General features: G+C 35.1%; 1 protein-coding gene across 1 annotated transcript in view; it reads right to left on the minus strand.

The window, feature by feature from the left end:
• Nucleotides 1-412: 412 nt before the first annotated feature.
• Nucleotides 413-23,489, minus strand: part of LOC131957453 (uncharacterized) — a 29,228-nt gene continuing 6,151 nt past the window's right edge. Inside the window, exons 3-8 of the mRNA XM_059322276.1 lie at nt 17,799-18,038; nt 11,058-11,182; nt 9,176-9,299; nt 7,450-8,664; nt 3,862-3,984; nt 413-1,320 (exon numbers count right to left, since the gene is read on the minus strand). Coding sequence (XP_059178259.1) covers nt 433-1,320; nt 3,862-3,984; nt 7,450-8,664; nt 9,176-9,299; nt 11,058-11,182; nt 17,799-18,038 — 2,715 coding nt within the window. The 3' untranslated portion in view covers nt 413-432. The remainder of the gene's footprint in view (nt 1,321-3,861; nt 3,985-7,449; nt 8,665-9,175; nt 9,300-11,057; nt 11,183-17,798; nt 18,039-23,489) is intronic.

Here is a 23,489-nt window from a genome sequence, read left to right on the forward strand (position 1 = left end):
TTTTTGTAACGATTGATAGTACTTTAAAACAGATTTACTACAATAAAATAATATGACTGTTTCTGTCATTTACTTTAATTAAAAATCAAAACACATCCAATTTTGTGGTTCTATCGGTATTCAAACGCACACAATCTGCTTACGAGCTTCTAATTTGGACTTTGGCCGGTCACCCCTAGCTACGTCTCGTACTGGCCGGTCATTGTGTTAAAAAATAGTTTCGTGTATTGTTCATTCATTGAGGGGTGCTATATAAGCGAATCGTGTGGTTTTGGGCGTTTGCAGTTATGGATATATATATATATATATATATATATATATATATATATATATATATATATATATATATATATATATATATATATATATATATATATATATATATATATATATCTGTGTGTGTGTGTGTGCGTGTGTGTGTGTGTGTGTGTGTTAAGGCACATAACCCATAATTAACATGGAGAGTCTGAAGTATAGAAGAGACATCAAATGGTGAAGTAAAGAAGATCCAGCTTGAAGAGCAGTGTTGTGTGCAGTAGGTCTTTGTTTAGCTTGTCTCGTTTGGTCTGGTGGTGCTGGACTGTCTTGGATTGGGCTTGTTGGCATGTTTTTCACGACGGGCGACCCTGAGACAGGCGACCCTGCGACAGGCGACCCTGCGACAGGCGACCCTGCGACAGGCGACCCTGCGACAGGCGACCCTGCGACAGGCGACCCTGCGACAGGCGACCCTGCGACACGCCACCCTGGTGACTTAGCACTGTTGGCAGCAGGTTCGGCCCTGAAAGCAATGTAGTAGTAATAGTCGTTAACTTTTTCCTCTTCGTAATCAAACAAATTAATGTTCGTCGATTGAACGTTACGACTAGCCGTGCGATCAACTAACTGAGGAGATTTGGTCATTGAACTTGTCCGGTTGACCATATGTTCCCTTCTCTTGTACAAGGTCGTGGTTGTCGACAATTGATCTTTTCTCAGAACGTTGTGTGAGCTATCACTGGCTGCCTGAGGGGACATTATTTCAGTTCCTTCCCCTTGCCCCCCCAACGACGTGCTGTTTGGTGGGATTGGGTTTAGCACCATGTCTTGTTTACTATCATTTAAGCCAACAGTTTGATTAGCAGGAAAAACTTCATTGAAGGTCGGGGATTCTGAATCTGAGTTCAACTCCTGACTGCTGGGAGAGGAAGTTAGCAAAGTGGCGGTGATTGCTGACAGTAAGGGAAAACGACCTTCGCCGCAGTAATCTCCCGTGAAATCATCGAGGTCAAGCGACCAGAACATGATCCCTCCCAAATCCTTGCTCAAAGCCCACTTCACCTGAAAAGTTAGAAAACAACATTGAGGGCAATTTTAGTTTTATTTTATAACTCAATCAAGTTTTTAATTAGTTCTATCTCTGCATTATTATCATATATTTAAACGCTCTTTGAGTAAATAAGGTAGAGACTCAGTGATCCTAACGGCAGGTTATAATAGTTATAAATAAGGTAGAGACTAAGTGATCCTAACTGCAGGTTATAATAGTTATAAATAAGGTAGAGACTCAGTGATCCTAACTGCATGTTATAATAGTTATAAATAAGGTAGAGACTAAGTGACCCTAACTGCAGGTTATAATAGTTATAAATAAGGTAGAGACTAAGTGATCCTAACTGGAGGTTATAATAGTTATAAATAAGGTAGAGACTAAGTGATCCTAACTGCAGGTTATAATAGTTATAAATAAGGTAGAGACTAAGTGATCCTAACGGCAGGTTATAATAGTTATAAATAAGGTAGAGACTAAGTGATCCTAACTGGAGGTTATAATAGTTATAAATAAGGTAGAGACTAAGTGACCCTAACTGCAGGTTATAATAGTTATAAATAAGGTAGAGACTAAGTGACCCTAACTGCAGGTTATAATAGTTATAAATAAGGTAGAGACTAAGTGATCTAACTGCAGGTTATAATAGTTATAAATAAGGTAGAGACTAAGTGATCCTAACTGCAGGTTATAATAGTTATAAATAAGGTAGAGACTAAGTGACCCTAACTGCAGGTTATAATAGTTATAAATAAGGTAGAGACTAAGTGATCCTAACTGGAGGTTATAATAGTTATAAATAAGGTAGAGACTAAGTGATCCTAACTGGAGGCTATAATAGTTATAAATAAGGTAGAGACTAAGTGATCTAACTGCAGGTTATAATAGTTATAAATAAGGTAGAGACTAAGTGATCCTAACGGCAGGTTATAATAGTTATAAATAAGGTAGAGACTAAGTGATCGTAACTGCAGGTTATAATAGTTATAAATAAGGTAGAGACTAAGTGATCCTAACGGCAGGTTATAATAGTTATAAATAAGGTAGAGACTCAGTGACCCTAACTGCAGGTTATAATAGTTATAAATAAGGTAGAGACTAAGTGATCCTAACTGGAGGTTATAATAGTTATAAATAAGGTAGAGACTAAGTGACCCTAACTGCAGGTTATAATAGTAATAAATAAGGTAGAGACTAAGTGATCCTAACTGCAGATTATAATAGTTATAAATAAGGTAGAGACTAAGTGATCCTAACTGCAGGTTATAATAGTTATAAATAAGGTAGAGACTAAGTGATCCTAACTGCAGGTTATAATAGTTATAAATAAGGTAGAGACTAAGTGATCTAACTGCAGGTTATAATAGTTATAAATAAGGTAGAGACTAAGTGATCCTAACGGCAGGTTATAATAGTTATAAATAAGGTAGAGACTAAGTGACCCTAACTGCAGGTTATAATAGTTATAAATAAGGTAGAGACTAAGTGATCTAACTGCAGGTTATAATAGTTATAAATAAGGTAGAGACTAAGTGATCCTAACGGCAGGTTATACTAGTTATAAATAAGGTAGAGACTAAGTGATCCTAACTGCAGGTTATAATAGTTATAAATAAGGTAGAGACTAAGTGACCCTAACTGCAGGTTATAATAGTTATAAATAAGGTAGAGACTAAGTGATCCTAACTGGAGGTTATAATAGTTATAAATAAGGTAGAGACTCAGTGACCCTAACTGCAGGTTATAATAGTTATAAATAAGGTAGAGACTAAGTGATCCTAACTGCAGGTTATAATAGTTATAAATAAGGTAGAGACTAAGTGATCTAACTGGAGGTTATAATAGTTATAAATAAGGTAGAGACTAGGTGATCCTAACTGCAGGTTATAATAGTTATAAATAAGGTAGAGACTAAGTGATCTAACTGCAGGTTATAATAGTTATAAATAAGGTAGAGACTAAGTGACCCTAACTGCAGGTTATAATAGTTATAAATAAGGTAGAGACTAAGTGATCTAACTGCAGGTTATAATAGTTATAAATAAGGTAGAGACTAAGTGATCCTAACTGCAGGTTATAATAGTTATAAATAAGGTAGAGATTAAGTGATCCTAACGGCAGGTTATAATAGTTATAAATAAGGTAGAGACTAAGTGATCTAACTGCAGGTTATAATAGTTATAAATAAGGTAGAGACTAAGTGATCCTAACTGCAGGTTATAATAGTTATAAATAAGGTAGAGACTAAGTGATCTAACTGCAGGTTATAATAGTTATAAATAAGGTAGAGACTAAGTGATCCTAACTGGAGGTTATAATAGTTATAAATAAGGTAGAGACTAAGTGATCCTAACTGCAGGTTATAATAGTTATAAATAAGGTAGAGACTAAGTGATCCTAACGGCAGGTTATAATAGTTATAAATAAGGTAGAGACTAAGTGATCGTAACTGCAGGTTATAATAGTTAGCTAATACATAAGAAGGTTAGAGCACTTAGCAAGGTTATGTCCGATAGCTAGAGACATTGCGATGAAACTTATTTCAATTGTACCTTGGTAATGACACTCTGTACGTTATCAAAGCTGACCCATTGGTTATTGAAGGTGACAAATGGAACTTGTTGCTCTTCATCCCAAGACATTTGGCTTTGATGTTTTATCGAGCTTTCACAAATCTAAAACCACAAAAAACTTATATATATATATATATATATATATATATATATATATATATATATGTATATGTGTATGTGTATGTGTATGTGTATGTGTATGTGTATGTGTATGTGTATGTGTATGTGTATGTGTATGTGTATGTGTATGTGTATGTGTATGTGTATGTGTATGTGTATGTGTATGTGTATGTGTATGTGTATGTGTATGTGTATGTGTATGTGTATGTGTATGTGTATGTGTATGTGTATGTGTATGTGTATGTGTATGTGTATGTGTATGTGTATGTGTATGTGTATGTGTATGTGTATGTGTATGTGTATGTGTATGTGTATGTGTATGTGTATGTGTATGTGTATGTGTATGTGTATGTGTATGTGTATGTGTATGTGTATGTGCGTGTGCGTGTGCGTGTGCGTGTGCGTGTGCATGTGCGTGTGCGTGTGCTTGCGTGCGTGCGTGCGTGGGTGTGTAGGTGTAGGTGTAGGTGTAGGTGTAGGTGTAGGTGTAGGTGTAGGTGTAGGTGTAGGTGTAGGTGTATCCATTTTTTCTAGGAATCTAAACGAAAATGATATTCGACATTGATCCGTATAATATGTTTTAGCAATGTGCGTGTATTTAATATTTTCTTTACGTTATGCAAAAGAGTCAAAACAGTGGCAACCATAAAATAAATGTACGTCGTTATATAAACAAACCCTAATGTATTACCTATAATAACATACTGAGATGGTGCGATATTTACTTTTTATTGTTCCAAAATCTATAGCGATGACACGAGGAATGACGGACACACTACAAGCCCTCTCATATATATATATATATATATATATATATATATATATATATATATATATATATATATATATATATATATATATATATATATATATATATATATATATATATATATATATATATATATATATATATATATATATATACTAGTGTACCCGACCCCCGCGCGTTGCCGCGGGGATAGATGAAAGTTTGACGAAATATATTAGGATTTCACCAACGCGTGATCAATTATAATTATATGTTCTTAGACGCGTGACTTTCTTTTCTAAAAAATGAGTTATTTAAATGTAAACAATGCCTGTTCTTGGATCATAAATATCAGGACACGGGTTTACCTACACTACCGCATGAAAATCTTGAGTGTACATTAATCACTCACCGAAATATATGGTAGAACACACTTCGGTGACCGCCTCTGTGTCAGAGACGTAGAGGGGCGCTCTCAGGGCCCCAGCCCCCGATTATACTACCGCATAGGCGCGGCGTACGACCCCTGGCTCCTTAAAACTAACAGGCGCCATCGGCCAAATAGCATCCTGTTAATAATGATGCAGATTTCGTCATTCGCTAAAGTGACACAAATGAACAGGATTTTTTTTCTTTTACACGTAAAAAAATTATTTGACGTGTTTTTAAATATCAGTGTGACTGATGCAATATGCTAGCGTTACTAATGGTCTATTATAAGATGCTCGATCTCAATTTCTGACTGGAGTGTCTAATAATAGATGCTTATTGCATCATTCGCAAAGTGACGAAACTCTACTGTAGGCTCCTCAGATTCAAAAAGTTATTTTTTCATCTTTCGCAAGGTGACGAAACTGTACAGAAGGATTTCCTCGCGTTACAAAGTTAATTTTAGAAGCCTGTTGTAGTGTTACCGCTGAATATAGTAGTACCCCTTACTCGCTATGCAGGACGCTCGATTAACGGGTGCCAACATCGTCGCTCTAAAACTCTGGGCGCCAAACCGTGTATTGACGAAAGTTGTACCCTATATGGCGCCGCCCGTAAGAAACTTAAGTTTTCTTTTTCGCAGAAATATTCTCGGGAGTATTCTCATCTACTCCCTAAAAATTCATGGCACTCGGATGAACCGCATCCGAGTTTTATTTTTTATATTCCGTGTATAGAGAAAAAAAATCGCTCCCCCTAACGGGGGGCGCCGCCTTTGCAATATTAAACAATATTTTTTTATAAACCGTATATAGAGAAAAATCGCAGCCGCCCGTGGCGCCGCCCTTGCGAAATTAAAAAAGGATTTTTTTTATGGAACCTTTCCCTGAATTGTTCTTATCAACTCCCTCAAAGTCTCATGACTATCGGATAACGGTGTCACACCAAAATCGACTTATTTTTAGAAACCGTATATTGAGAAAAATCGCACCCTCCCGTGGCGCCGCCCTTTCGAAATTAAAAATGTTTTTTTTTACAGAACCATTCCCTAGAGTTTTATAATGAGCTCCCCAAAGTTTCATGTCTATCGGATAAACGGTGTCACTGCATTTCACTTGTATTATTTTTTATACACCGTAAATTAAAAATTATTTTTTTACAGAACCCTTCCCTAGAGTGGTATAATGAACTCCCCAAAGTCTCATGGCTATCGGATGAACGATGCCAAACCAAAATCGACTTTTATTTTTATATACTGTATATAGAAAAAACAAATCGCGCCCTTTCGGGGCGCCACCCCTGCGAATTTGAAATATTTTTTTTTCGCAGAAAACTACCCAGGAATATTCTCAACAACTTCCCAAAGTTTCATGCCTATCGGATGAACGGTGTCACTGCAATTCACGTTTACTATTTTTATATACCGTATATAGAGAAAAATCGCACCCTCCCGTGGCGCCGCCCTTGCGAATTTGAAATATTTTTTTTCGCAGAAACCTCCCCAGGAATATTCTCGACAACTTCCCAAAGTTTCACGGCGATGTGATGAGAGGTGTAGTAATGCATAAAGGACAAACAAACACACACACATACATTGCTTTATATATATATATATATATATATATATATATATATATATATATATATATATATATATATATATATATATATATATATATATATATATATTGAAGGGGGAGAAAAACTTGCAATTTTAGTTTCACTTTCCATAGCCAGATTGAGCTGAAATTCAGCTCTGTGGTAAACCTTGTTTGACAATACATTATCATTCATTATGATTTATATCGATATTTTAATCCGTGTTTATACACAATTAATCTTTAAATTTCAATTTAAAAATTACTATTTGAATAATACGAATGATCGCTTGATCTAAGGTCTGCCGATGCTGAATTTTTTTTCCGTTCACGTTAGCTGATTTTGTCAGGCACTGATTAGGGACAGGAAATTTACTTTTATGGATCACAAGCTTCAGGAGAGATTTTAACGCACGTACTTTTAGTCAAAGCCAATAACAACTTCATTTCGAAGAATGACTAAAAGGTCATAAATAAATCTCTCACTTACTGCATAAAAACGTTTTAATAATAAGATTTTATGTAATAATGCACTAAGAAGGACAAAATCCTAGCCCAGCCTACTCTCCAACCCTACTCCTCAAAGCAGTCCACTGGCACTAACATTTTATGATCTACCCCCACAAGCTGACAAAATACCACCATCCTATCCCTGAATGACAAATGACTGACCTCGGGGTATGACAGCTGTCCGTCAAGGTGACGTAATCTGCCTGGTTGGCCCTTTCCCACTGATCTGGATCCTACACCATACAATGTGGCTACACTTTCACCTGATTGCTCACGTGGCAATGTGGCTACACTTTCAGCTGACTGCTCACGTGATAATGTGGCTACACTTTCACCTGATTGCTCACGTGATAATGTGGCTACACTTTCACCTGATTGCTCACGTGATAGTGTGGCTACACTTTCACCTGATTGCTCACGTGATAATGTGGCTACACTTTCACCTGATTGCTCACGTGATAATGTGGCTACACTTTCACCTGATTGCTCACGTGATAATGTGGCTACACTTTCAGCTGTCTGCTCACGTGATAATGTGGCTACACTTTCAGCTGACTGCTCACGTGGCAATGTGGCTACACTTTCAGCTGTCTGCTCACGTGATAATGTGGCTACACTTTCAGCTGACTGCTCACGTGATAATATGTCTGCAAGTTCACCTGTCGCCGATTTCATCGTGGTGGTTGGCGTGTCAAGTGTCAGTGGATCATGCAAGTCGTCAATAGACTTGAGTTGACTGCGCTTGACAAGTTCTGTAAGCTCCGGGTAATAATCCCCGCCACTATTGGCCCGAAATTCCTCGACGTAATTCTCCAGATCGGACTCTAGGGGAGAGCACAAGAGACTTTGGCTTGAGCAGTTCAAAATCGCTAGTTGTTTCTCGTTCACTGGCGTTTGTTTTCCGTTCACTGCGGGGTTAGGCGTTTGTTTTCCGTTCACTGGGGGGTTAGGCGTTTGTTTTCCGTTCACTTGGGGGTTAGGCGTTTGTTTTCCGTTCACTTGGGGGTTAGGCGTTTGTTTTCCGTTCACTTGGGGGTTAGGCGTTTGTTTTCCGTTCACTGGGGGGTTAGGCGTTTGTTTTCCGTTTACTGGGGAGCTAACCCGAGTTGATTGTTGTGCATCAAATATCTGGTTAGGATCAGGCTTAGGGTCGAACTTCGCGTTTCGTATCGATGATGTTGAAAGTCTGTCTGTGATATCTAAGGTTGGATGGTCAGAAGTGTTCCGTGTTGCCGTGATGGACGTGTTCTGTGTTGCCGTGTCGGACGTGTTCCGTGTTGCCGTGTCTAATGTAAAGGATTGACCATAGCCCGCTATGCCAAGATTTAGTTTGGACGCCGGAGCCCCAAGCATAAGCCAGAGATTGACAGTCCACTCCTGTTTTATCAGAGGAATTTTTTTAAACAAATCTTCATTAAAATTTTCTGTTAGAATTCTTCACTAGTATGTGTGTGTGTGAGTTCATATGGTACACAATCTATCATGTTCCTACTGTAAAATATCTAAGCAAAAACCTAGTCAATCATATTAAACAGTGCTCACGTCATCTTGCTCCTACACCATCCAGACACATATACAGACAAGCTACCCAAAATAAGTTTCCAAATTGAGAAGTTGTATAACTTAAAATGTGTCAAATTTACATTTTACCCTCTGCTCTATGATAATAGTTCCCTGCTATATGACAATAGTTCCCCTGCTCTATAAAAATAGTTCCCGTGTACGATGATAATAGTTCCCTGCTTTATGACAATAGTTCCCCTGCTCTACAAAAATAGTTCCCGTGTACGATGATAATAGTTCCCTGCTTTATGACAATAGTTCCCTGCTCTATGACAATAATTCCACTAAACTCTTTGTTCGAGAAATTGAAAACGAGGTTACTAACCACACAATGTTTAAAAGAGAAGCGCGTGTCAGACGTCCTTGGATAGAGTGGACTATTGAAACCTGTGATTTCACCCCACGCACCATAAAAGTCGTAGGCCATCAAATTGATCATGTCTACATACCTGAAATGACGTCAAACAGCCTTGATTAATCAGAATGTATACGGCTAGGGTAACATAAAGCAGGAGTGACCTCCCCTAAACTTTCCGAATATTTTTATATAACACTACGGGGGATGGCAACTCGGGATATAGACATGATCTTTAATATGTTTTTAAATACTTAAACTTTTTAAAATAAAATAGAATCTAGTAGCAATAAGGATTTTTTGCACGATCACAATACTTCCTCTATACTTCGTATATGAGAAAGTAGAAATTCTAATATATAAAAGCCTATGTGCGCACTTCTCTCTCTCTCTCTCTCTCTCTCTCTCTCTCTCTCTCTATCTCTCTCTCTCTGTTCCGAATCCTTGTTGTTGTAGATATATAATTATCCAGTTTCTATGCTTCCACTGGTCCTTACAACACGGTTCTTCCCAGCTCGGAACTTCAGCAAATGATTCTTCCTATCGAGTCTCTTCATACACGGGTTTTCAAATACGAGTCTTCATATCACTGTCGTTAAGGCTTGTTGTCGTTGTTTAGCTGCTCCACCAAATGTTACGACTGTGTGGGAGGTTTCACTTGCCCGATTCAATACTATTCTAATTTCACTACGATATGAAGATATTGTACCCGCGGGCAAACATCATATAATTATTCATTCAGACAACAAAAATGACGACTAATCAATCAGATGGCAATATGTTTCTTCTTCTTATATTTATTCTCATACTGGACTTATAATCTTCATCTATATGCTCACGAATCACTTTCCCTACTTAGTCACACCGGTCAGTAGACGTCCTCTTGTCACGACGATCAAGATCAGACTAACTCACACACAAATGCACAGCAACCAGGTTTCTACTAAAAAACGTCACTATCTTACAATCCGCGTCATCCTTATAATGCGTTCAATATGCCCTTCGCAACAATATTCACTCGTGCCAATCTTTAACTGAAACATGTATCATAACACTAATATATAAAAGCCCATCTGCGCACTTCGCTCTCTCTCTCTATTTCTCTCTCTCTCTCTCTCTCTCTCTCTTTCTCTCTCTCTCTCTCTCACTCTCTGTCCGCAACATTTTTGAGGCTATTTGATCAGTACGTTCAGCGATATAAGAAGAACTTTCAGTACGTCCAGCGATATAAGAAGAACTTAAAGATATGACTTTTGTTGAAAATAATATGTTGGATGTTTTAAATATAAAAACTAAATTTTATTTTAAGAAGGAAATACAAAAATAAAGCCATATTCGAATACTGAAAAAAATATTTTTAATTATGTAACTGGAAAAGTGTTTATTGTTGTGACAAGAACGCTAATTACAATGATCTCACATGTCATATATTTAAACTATGGAAAGTACACAAGATAATGGCGTCATCTTTCAATTTCAGAATGAAGAAATGAACAATTCCATTCAAATTTGATTTAGATCTATAGATCTACTTATCGAGACCTTCGCTATGAAATGTATACAATTTTCTCGGCCAAAAGTAATACAAATAACTTTTAAAAACCATATAAATACCATTGAACAGCCGGGTTTTTAACGGAATCATTTATGTCTCTTAACGAATATGTTTATTTAAATAGTGTTGTGTTGACAAACAGTGTATATAATTTGGTTTTTCTAATAGGTATTGGTAGCCTATGTTATTCTGATCTGGTTGACTGAAATAAAATGTGTCTTACTCTCTGATTTGGTTGACTGAAATAAAATTTGACTTACTGACTGATTTCGTTGACTGAAAGAAAATGTGACTTACTGACTAATTTCTTTGACCTGGAAGCCGCTGTTTATCCTCTCGTCACTAGCAGGGGCGGCTATCGAAAGGAGGAGTTCCTTCTTCCCTGAGATAGTTACCTCTTCTCTGAATGCCGTTCGCAGATCCTTGATTGGGAAAACGATTAAGGTCAGTCAATTTATCTCTTCAAGTCTTCAGGGTTAGTCGAGTTTTCTGTTCACTGAACTTTGTAATTAGTAGAATCATATTTGTATAGTGCTACATATAAACATCCTAATATATAAAAGACCCTGTACACACTTCTCTCTCTCTCTCTCTGTCCGCAAAATATTTTGGCAGGGTATCACATCAGAATTTTCAGCGATATATGGAGAACTTGATACGGACTTTTGTTGAAAATAATATGGTAGATCTTTTAAATGTATAACCAACATTTTATTTAAGAAGAAAAATAAAAAATAAAGGCATATTCGAATGTAGAAAAACAGTTTTAATCATGCAACAGGAAAAGTGTTTATAGTTGTGAAAAAAAAACCAATGACGTCACTAATGTTTATACATTAACTAATGACGTCATCTGCCGAGTTCAGAATAAAAAGAAATGAACTATTTCATTCAAATTTGATTTAGATCTAAGTACGCTATGAAATGTATACAATACAATTTTTCCGGCCTAAACTTAGAAATTTATTTTATCTATTTGGATTCTAGATCTAGTGATTCTAGACCTAGACTAGATCTAAATCTACGCTAAAACTAGACGTAGACGCTAATAAGTCGCTAAGATCAAGATTTAGACTCAATCTAATCTAGAATCTATTCCAAAAATAAATGTCTATATTAAACTATTTTAGGCCTTAATTATATTATAGAAATCTGTGTTTGTTTAGTTATGGAACTGGCTAATTTGGGATAAAAAAATTAATTTGAAAGAATAGGCATATTCGCGTAAGTTAAGATTTTTAAATACGTCTTTCATTCTCCATATTTTATAAGGTGCCTAAATGGGGTGCGGGATCGAGACACGATTTTAGACTACAAAGAAAGGAACTACTTAATTCAAATTTGATTTAGATCTAGATCATGGGTTCCCAACCTGGGGGTCGCGAAGGGCTTTCTGGCGGGGGGGGGGGGGGGTCGCCAACTGGTAGACTAAACTCTAGCTTTGAATAAAAAACATAAATATTTAGAAAAATATTTGAAATTCTGCATCACTGGAAATGGAATAGAGAATAAACAATTTGTACTGTGCAAAGTTGTTCTTTGTCAGGAGTCTATGAAAACTTCCAAACATCAATTTGAAACGAGTCATTCGGAACACACCAAAAAAGATATGTAGTTCTTTCGTCGGCATGAAGCTAGTTGCAAACGTCAGAGACTTGATCGAACGGAACGTTTTCACCAAGAAAACGCAGCATTAGTGCAAGCATTATATGAAGTCGCATTAGAATCTGCCAAGCAAAAAAACCTCTTACACAAAGGAGAAAATCTCATCAAACCATGTATGCTGAAGATGGTAAAATTAATTCTTTGGGATTACAGTGCAGTAAAGATGCACAAATATCTCTGTCTAATAATACTATGCAGCGGCTAATGTTAAAAGACAAATTTAGAATGAAATCAAGCTTTCACCATCGTTTGATTTTCAAGTTGACGAATCGACATACGTGAGTTCGTGTTCGCAGTTGCTAATCTTTGTGAAATATATTCATTCAGATGTTAGCAAATAAGAGTTGATGTTTTGTAAAGATATCATGGAGAAACAAAATACGTTTTTTTGAAACTGGAGGATTAAAATGGGAAAACGGCTGTGGGGCTTGTACGGATGGTGCGTCATGTTTCAGTACGCTGGCTGTCAATAGGAAATGTCAATCGTGTTTTTGAATTGAAAGATGAAATCAAGATGTTCTTGGAAATGCAAGGAAACAAGACATTTTGACTTACTTTAACGACATGGTGTGGTTGGAGAGAGTATCATACCTAGCAGATATATTCGATCATCAACATAAGCTTAACCTGATAAAGGAACGAATATTATCTCTTTTCATGATAATCTCTTGGCATTTTTATCAAAGCTGCAAAATTGGCGAGGAAAAATAAATATTTGGAATACTGCTATGTTTGAGAAACTCTGCAGTGTGTTGTGATTGATAAAATTGTTAAAGGATTCTGTGCATCTTGAATCTTTTGACAACGAACTGCGGCGTTATTTTCCCCGAGCTGAAAGAAGAAGAATCTGCATTGTCACTCATTCTCTGCTTTCCTTGAGGTTACAAGCATTGCCGATGAATAACAAGATAAATTCTTAAATTTGCAAACTTGAATTGTTAGTGCTAGTTAATGCTTGTTAATAGCATGTAATTTTTCTCATCGTATTAAAACAGTTATCAAGAATAATTCATATTGAAAGTCTACTAGAAAATATTAATTTAGTGCTTATTATTTTCTTTACGAATTACGATTTGTTAGTTATATGGGAGTCGCGGGTCACTTACGTTTTACGAAAGGGGGTCGCCACTCGAAAAATGGTTGAGAACCACTGGTCTACGACCTCACAAAATATCAGGGGGATCGTACAGCATTATATATATATATATATATATATATATATAGCTCATATAAGGAGAATATTACTCGTGGTCACTTTTAGCCCTCGCCGTGGGAGCAGAGGCTGACCGATAGTTTATCCATAAGGCCGATTCATTTACCCCGGTTTATGGAAAAACTGAGCCAGATGTACAGAGCCAAACCTCCAAAACATTGTTTAGAAAAGAGTAATCGTTTTTCACCATATTAACAATGTTTATATTGGGAATTCGGACCGGTCAGTTCTAAAGCCCTTCTGAAGTTCTCTCGAATATAACGCCTATTTTATAGTGACCCCCCGCGGGTATTTCTACGACCTCAGTTATGAATGGGTTTGTACGTCCAGATGTTTTTTTTTTTCAAAAACGATACTATGTTTATATAGGGAAATATGGCCTCTGATCAGTTAAAACATTGTTCCGGGGTTTTCCCGAGAGTAGCACTATTTTTTTTCTGACCCCCATGGGCAGATGTACAACCGCAGGAGCTTTCAAGGGGTTCTTACGTGGAAATGTTTTTATATATAGCTCATATAAGGAGAATATCACTCGTGGTCACCTTTTAGCCCTCGCTTTTAGTCTGACCGATAGTTTATCCATAAGGCCAATTCATTTACACAGGTTTATGGGAAAAATGACCGAGATATACAGAGCCAAAGTTCCAAAACACTGTTTAGAAAATAGTCATCGTTTTTCAGAAAATTTACAATGTTTATATAGGGAAAATTCGAACCGGTCAGTTCTAAAGGTCTTCCGGAGTTTTTCCGAATATATCATTGTTTTTTTTTTTGCCACCCCGAGGGTCAGTCTACAACCTCAGGAGTTATGAAGAGGTTCCTACGTGGGAATTTTTTTTTCGATATATTATACCTCATCAAAGGCGCCGGTCAGTCGAGGTCAGTTTTGACCCCATCATCGTGGACTTTTCGGCCAACAGGCACCGGCCCCCTTGTTCTATCCCCCCAAGGAAGGATCCTGCTAAATTTGAAGCGTGGGTCCCTTTATTATCTATTGGATACCTTTACTAATATTTAGTAAGAGACCCAAAGTATATACATTATTAGTCAACACAACACCATATTAAATTCGCACACTAATTCAGAGACTTAAATGATTCTGTTAAAAACTCGGCTGTTCAATGGTATTTATGTTGTTGTTTTAAATTAATTTGTATTAGTTTGACCGAGAAAATTGTACACATTTCATAGCGAAGGTCTTGATGAGTAGATTTAAAGAATCTAGATCTAAATCAAATTTGAATGAAATAGTTCATTTTTTCATATTCTAAAATTGGAAGATGACGCCATTGGTGTTGTGTTCTTTCAGTAGTTTAAACATGTGGCATGTGATGTCATTGATTATTGCGTTCTTGTCACAACCATAAACACTTAATCGGTTGTATAATGAAAAACGTGTTTCTCCTTTCGAATATTGCTTTATTTTTATTTATTTTTTTCTTTAATTAAAATTTAGTTTATATGTTTAAAACATCTATCATAACATATTATTTTCAACAAAAGCACGTATCATAAAGTTTGCCATATATCGTTGCAGATACTTATCTCTTAGGCTAGGGACATGCGGACAGACAGAGGGAGAGAGAGAGATAGAGAGAGAGAGAGAGAGAGAGAATTGCGCAAATGGGCTTTTATATATTAGGATGCACTGAAAATGAGAAACAAATAATTTTATTTGAATATATTTTAATACTCGACTATTTAAATAACTACCTATCTAAAAAGCGTGGGTCGCTTCCATTAAATATAAGTAGGGTCTCAAATAAATATTATAGCGACACACGATTTTCTTTATAGTTATTAAATAGTAGAGTATTAAAATATATTTACAAAAAAATCATTTATTTTCTCATTTTCAGTTCATGATTACATAAAAGTTTGTAATTCAAACGTTTTTTATACAATTATTTTTAGTGATTTTATTTTTACTTGCTTCCTCTGTCTGTGATCATTGATAGAAAAAGGGCGAGCGAAATTCCAAGCATATTTAATCGGCAGATTTGTTTTAAAGCTAGCACATGGGTCTAGACTTGAAGACAATGCAATTTGACACCAAATTTGACTATTGGATCACTTTTAAATTTGTAATGAATTAATTAGAATGTTCTGCAATTAATAGGCTCTCCTACTACTACTATCCTGCACAAGTATACGCGCATTATCATATTCATTTGACGCGCAATAGTTTTTTTTTTCAGGCAAATCTATTGTACATTTTTTTTTAAATTATAGAACTAAAAAATGTCATACAAAACATATTGATAGAATCTTTTATGTAACCTATATGCTACTAAAACTCAAGATTGTTTACAAGTTAGTATATGTATATTATAATTTGTTGTTGCTGTCTTTTTGGTTACATGAGAGCACCTGCACTATGTGTAGAACTGCAAAATACGGTTTTATGTTCTTTTTCCCAATCTGTTAATTACAAATTCATTTTTACATGTTAATTAATTACTGATATATTCATTGGTAGAAACACCACTTTAATTATAAAAGTTCAGAACAATTACTTTATTATAGTGAAGTCACATGATTCATTTAATTTTTTGCAAACCTCACATCGGCTTCCATGGAAAATCATGTTACTCATTCAAACGTTTTACACATTAGAAAGCTAAATTTTCTGTTGACTGTATCTTTAACGATTTGTCTGTTTCATATTTTTATTAGGTTCCAGCACTCGCGTCAATTTTCAACAGTTCTTCTAATTTGGGCATACAATAAACTTCTCTACATATAGAGAGGAATGGAAAGTTATTAAAGTTATAGATCTAGATCTAGAATTTGGGTCAAACTAAAATTAATTAGGTTAAAAATAAAAACAATTATAAAAACACAATAAATAATCGAGTTTCTTTAGTAAACTATTTTAGTCCTTAAATATTTTTTGTAAAAATATTTGCTTTTTAGCTTCACGGATAATCTCATTCGAGAATACAAGGAATTTATATAGATTAGATCCAGATCTAGAGTTACGGAAAAAGTAGACTTAAGCCAGCTGTAGTGTAGATTCTATTTAGATCTAGAATCTTTGCCGATAATGAGTTTCTATACTAAACTATTTCAGGACCCATTTTTTAAATATTAATCTTTGTTAGTTTAGCTTTGGAACTGGCTATATTTGGAATCTATATATATAATTCTCTTCTGGGATCAGTTAGAAAACAAGCTGCAAGCGCGCCTTTGCAGTCCCCTCTCTTCCTCTCTATTACTACCACCCCCACCCCCACATGATCTGGTGAGCGGTGTTCACTCTGTTTACATTTTACAATCACAGAGACGGGTTTGGTGACGGCTATTAGGGGCAGATAATTTAGTTTGAAACGAATTTAAACTTAGAGGAGGTAACTAAGAGGAGGCTGCTTTCACGTGGGGGGGGGGGGGGGGGTAGTGTTTTTAAGCAAATATTTTCAACGGCAGCATTGGTACTGTCGAATTCACAAATTATAAATTACTGAAAAGTAGAAAAAAAAAACAACTAAATAGCGGCGTATGATACGCAGCGGGTCGGCTCGTATCATATAATTTAAAATAATAGAGCCTATTCGCGTAACTCAAGTTTCTTAGTTTCTTATTATCCCACTAGTTTTGCACCAAACCTGAATTGCCTTGCTAGCTGAGATGATAGTTTAATAGTTCCCATGCGGGTGGTACGAGTTCGAGCCACATCATGTCAATTTTGCTATTTTTTTAAAATTTCGTTTAGATCTGAATGATAAAATTGCCTTTCGGGACTTGGCGGAACACAGGGCATGTGAAGTAGAGTTCATCTGTTTCTGTATTCTCAGTATATGAAGGGATATTGTGGTCAGACCCATGCTCAGCCGGAATAAGTGTTTTTTAAAAGACAATAGCAAGTTGCCTGAGGTGTGACGTCTTTTTATAAGTGGGGTCTGACTTTTTGTAAGTGGGGTCTGACTTTTTGTGATGATGTCTGACAGTGGGAAGGGAAGGGGGAAAAATCTTCAAAGAAACGTGACGTCATTTATGGATTACTCCTGAAACCCACGGTTCCAGAATAACGGATGGTCTAGTAATGCACTAAAAAGGAGAAAATAATGATTTTCTTTAAAAATGTAATAATAAGCTATTTAAATAACCATAAAAAAATACGTATTTATGCATATTTTTGTGATTTTTTTTTTCATTTCTACCTTTAGAAGTGACGTCAAATCCGCTTTGTGTGATTCTTGTGGAAATTCCCAATCTATATCCAGCCCATCGAAGCCCCAATGCCTGACATAATGGGCTGTGTTGGCAGCAAACTCTTTCCTTTTAGTTGGCGATGACGTCACCTGAACGAACATTTCGGTTTGGTAGGACCCTCCAACACTTAGCAGAGTTTTCAAGTTCCTTTCAATTGTCTTCAGTTTGTTAAACCGGACAAATGTTCCCTGTGGATGTTACCGTTAACAATTTGACAAATGTTACCTGTGGATGTTACAGTAAATAATTTCGTCAAATGTTTACTGATAATGCTCCCGTTAACATTTTTACAAATCTTTAAATGTGGATGTTACAGTTATTAATTTTGACGAATGTTACCAGCTTGGACCGATCGGTCTAGCGGTAGGCAATATTCAGTCTGTCTACCTAGGTCTCTGCTTTTCTTAAAATATGTAATCCTTAAGATTATTCAACATTCTGTAACTGCCTGTCATCAGACTGTTCAATATTCTCTGTCTGTGTGTCTGTGTGTCTGTTTCTTCTTCTTCTTCGTTTTTATTTTTTAGTGCTGGAAGGGGTCGAGCCTTATCTGCAAGAGGATTTGAACTCGAGACTTTTTTTCGAATTTATCATCCATGAGCTTTTTGCCGACTCGGCCACGCCTTCATCACATTTAAGGATACGTGTCAACTGGTTAGGCGCCATTGAGACCATTGACTCCGATTTCAGCCTGCTTTTCTTTTTGAATTTGCGTCCATAGCCTTTGTCCAAACAAGAACAAACTACAAGGCAGCAGTTGTTTGATTTTGGAGTTGTCTCTCCTAGAAGAGTCTGTCTGTGTGTCTGTGTGTCTGTCTGTGTGTCTGTCTGTGTGTCTGTCTATGTGTCTGTCTGTGTGTGTGTCTGTCTACGTCTCTGTCTGTGTGTCTATATGTGTGTCTTTCTGGCTGTCTATGTGTGTATGCCTGTCTGTCTGTGTCTGTCTGTATTTCTGTCTTTCTGTCTTTCTGATTGTCTTAAGATTATTCAACATGCTGTTTCAGTTTGTCTCAATATCATTATCAACTTCCGGTTTCTTAAAAGTCTATACCTTGTGAACCGTTTTAGTTTTTTAAAATATTAAGTTTCAGGGTGCATGCATATCCCTTGACCGGCAGTTGTACTTGACGATATTTCCAATTTCTCAATAAATATCTCTTAAACCGTACCGAATTGTTTCACAATTGTCACGTACGTCAAGGTTCGATAACAATACACTGCGACGTAAATATCACTAGATTTACCACTCTTTTGCACACGTTCTAATGCTTAAGTTAAGTTGGCGCGTAAATCCTTTATCCCTATATTGCACGCTTTTTTTATTTGAAGATGCAAAACATTTTCTATGCTGTGTTTATGTTTTGGGTAGATTATAGATCACTTCTATATGGAAAATTTGTAAAAAAAAATATGGGATATTGCTTTTGTAGGTATGTTGCCATGCGGCAACATGGTGCTTATAAGGGTAAAAATTTCAGTAGTTGCCAAATGGCAACAAACTAACAAATTTTAGTATAAACAAAGACAAACAAGCTCTAGGGCAGTACAAACTAAAGATTTATTAAACATATCAATAATATATGTATTTCAACACATATTGGTAATTTTCACATACTACTAAAACACATAAAAATGTATTTATTTATATATGAAACTCATAAGAAAGAGATAAACTTCCAAAACTTTTGTTGGATGCTTGGTATTAAAATCAATGATCACATTATTTAATTGCATTATAATCCTTACCCTTATTTTGGACCTAACACAATAAGTACCATTATTTATCTGTTTAGGTAAATTTGGAAAGTATAATGAGTAACTTAGTAAAACATATCTTTATTTTTTATCACATGAGAATATTGTAGCTAAAATAAGTTGCTATAGCAGTTTTCCTAATGGGATTGACATAAGTGTGTATTTCTTGAACTTGCTTGTTGTAGTAAGTTTCTGGTAGCTAAGAGATTTATTAAAAAAACTTATACAAGCACATAAATTGTCCAGTGATAGTTGTTCTTTTAGCCACACTGCATGGTACAATACACTTTTTACCCCCTTACATTATTGTGATTACTAAAATATCTACCTTATAATAACCATGTATTCTAGCTGCTGGGATATTGACAAATATTTACAACACTAACATATAGTATGATGGCTAACAAAAATGTTCCTCGCACTTTTTTTTTTTTTTACAAAACTGAATTTCAAAGTTTAATTATTTACACAATTCCCACACAACTATTAGTTTCCAACAAGAGAGCCAATTATATTATTATACTAGTATCTTCTATATCCTTATAATTGTCCACAACTTGTAGATTTTATTTGTTGGTCCTACAATGGTGTGGTGTCAGACATTTTATTTCTGGTGTGGCATAATCTGTTTCTTCTGAGAGAACTAGTGCCGTGTTTCATATTTCTACACCTGAATAACACAAATAAAAATATCAAGTTACCCACCATTTAACTGTAGGCTACTGGAATAAAACTTACTGTGTCAATAGTACACAAACATTTGTTTCCCTATAAGAAAAGGTTAACATTTCTAACAATAGTTAGTCAAACAAATATGCTCGTGCCGTCAATAACATTTTTGCGATAAATAAACCCTAAGGTATAATTAATTATATTGGTAATTCAGGCTAGATATCCTGACATGCAGTGTGCCCAATCAATTAATACATTATCAATAGATAGTGTCATTGATTACTATCTTGTAAACATTTTTTTTTATGATTACAGAGCTCCTAAATCTATTTGTAACTAACCGTCATGAATTTGAAATGTATCTGAACTGTTTCCTGGTCATCTGTTTGGTGATGCTTGTAACTTTTCTTTTCATGTTACTCTAATAAAATTCTCTAGAATCCATTTGTATTAGTAACTAGCAGCTTCTGAAAAAAATAATTAAAAAATTAATAAACTTAATCATCTAGGCTATGATTATATTATAAATTTTATTAGCTGATAGTCAAATATATTGTAAAGTTTATATAAGTAATACTACTACTATTCTAAATCAGTAATGTTCTTTACTAAATAATATATTGCATTTGCCAATAACAGTTTATATATATATATATTTTTTTATAGTGATATATGTGCTAAAATAGTTAGATCTATTAAGTAGTTATACTAATACTAGTAAATAGGCCTATTATTAGTAGACGGATAAATTTAGTAAATAAATTTTCTTTCTGTGACATCCTCTCAACAAAAGAACTTAGGAGGTAATTGGTAATAGCAGCATAATTATCTTCTTTGAATATTAATAAATACATTGAAAAATCTTTGAAAAACAAAAAAAAATAGATTTATTGTTGCCAATTGGCTACAGAGGCTGACAGTGACCTCTGTTGCAAGATGATGCCATATGGCAACAAACCATTTTCGATCTGAATAAGTATGTAAATCATATTACATGATACATATGATAGAATAATATACACAATTTAGAATAGTTTTGAAATATCATTATAATTATTTTATAGTGAAGTAAGAAGTACTTTATGAAAAAAAAATTATAAAAAAATACCAACCTTCATGGTGATCAGCTGGCCCACATTCTCACGAAAATGAAATCGGAAATGGAACCAAAAAAAATCTACTAAAAAGAGTTCGAATTTATTTTGTAAGGGAGATTATAATAAAGGGATGAAACACTATAGTTAATGTGCATCTGTAAAATTAAACATTTGTGTGTGTTCAAAATGGTACGTTGCCATATGGCTACAGTATGCAATATTTAATTATTTATTTTCTAAAAAGCGTGAGTAAACCCCCTAATCTTTCGCGAATCTATAATACTAGCTGAATACCAGTGTTCCGCCACGGGGAAACTTTTTAAATGTACCAACTTGGGAACAGAACAAAACAAAACAAAACACAAATGCAAACACAAAAACAACGCAAGCACAAAAGAAAACACAAACATAATACGAACACAAACACACAAGAAAACGCAAATCAAAAAGCAACAACAATGCAAACACAAACAAATTGAAAACACAAATGCAAACGCAAACGTAAAAAACTCAAACGAAAACGAAAACGAAAACGCAAATGCAACACGCAAACACAAACACAAAAGAAAAAAACAAACGGAAACACAAACTCAAACGCTAACGCTAAAACAAACAAATGCAAACACAAAAACAAATGCAAACGCAAAAAAAAAACACAAACGAAAACGCCTGCTTCAACTCAGTAAACGACTATAACACCCCAACAAAAGGCAGTATTTAAAACATCCGTGTTTACCTACCACAAAATATTATATTAATCCGCTAATTATAATATTCTAACAATACTGTTCTCTTGGTAGTCCGCGGAAAATGCATTCACATTTTTTTTATTAGCGTGAGTTGAATTTTGTTGAATTTCTTTTGTTAAATTACCTCCCTTGGCATAATTATTAAACATTTTGATTGATTAGTTTTTTCGACACTACAGTTATTAAAATGTATCCAATTTTCCTAAGAATCTAAGCTAAAATATTATTTGAAATTGATCCGTTTAATTCTTTAACAATGTGCGTTCATTTAATATTTTATTTATGTTATGCTGAATTATAAAAAAATGTTAACTGTACACAAACTTTTAGTAGCTATATAAATAAACCCTACCCTTTTATTTATAATAAGACTGACACACTACCACCAGCATTCAATTTTAGATATTTTGTGTTTGCGTTTTGCGTTTGCGTTATTGTTAGCATTTGTGTTTGTGTTTATGTTTCCTTTTGTGTTTTTTTGTGTGTTTGCATTTGTGTTTGCGCTTGTGATTGCATTGTGTTTGCGTGTTGCGTTTGCGTTTGTGTAAGACATACATATAGTAAAAAAAATACTTGACTTGATCGCCATTGTAATAATTTAAAAGAATTCATTTTTTTAATTAATATATAAATGGCTGATTTAAAAACTCAATATTGATCATTTTCAATTTTCAGTTCGAATTTTCATTTTGCAACTTTTTAATAGACGTAATAACCAAAGAACAAACTAAACCAAATCGATTACCTTTCACAAAAATTCTCATTTTGTTTGAAAAAAAAATACAAATTACGTCCCTTTGTACCAATTATTTCTCAGAAAATGAAATCATTTTGTAACGTGTGCGTTTGTGTTGGTGTTGGCATATTTGCTTATATTTGCGTTAGTGTTTGCGTTTGTGTTTGCGTTACGTTAGCGTTAGTGTTAGTGTTTGTGTTTGTGTTTTGATTTTGGTTTTTGTTAAGTTTCTTTGGGATTAGGGTTAAGTTTAGAGTTAGCGTTAACTTTATGATTATGTGTTATTATCTCAAACGTCGATATTTGTATTTAAACATTTGATTGCAACAGTAATATATTGTCTAATATATTGCCTAATATATTGCCTAAACCCGCGCAATGCAGCCGGGTATATACTTCTTAAAAACACATAAGTCACGGTCCTTTTCACAATACGGCCTGTGCAAGACGTAAGCGAAACAGCTAGTATCTTTATATTACTCAATATTAATGTAACACATATCATTGTTACCAGCCGGGGGGGGGGGGGGGATAAATAATAAGTTGTTATTTATTGGGTTGCGGCCCCGGTCCGCAACTGTTGATGTTTTTTGCATGCCTTCGGTGAGCGATTTTTACCTGTGTTCTATG

Source organism: Physella acuta, unplaced genomic scaffold, assembly GCF_028476545.2.
Source record: "Physella acuta isolate Inbredline_101_S28 unplaced genomic scaffold, ASM2847654v3 ptg001245l, whole genome shotgun sequence".
Taxonomy (NCBI): Eukaryota; Metazoa; Mollusca; class Gastropoda; family Physidae; genus Physella; species Physella acuta.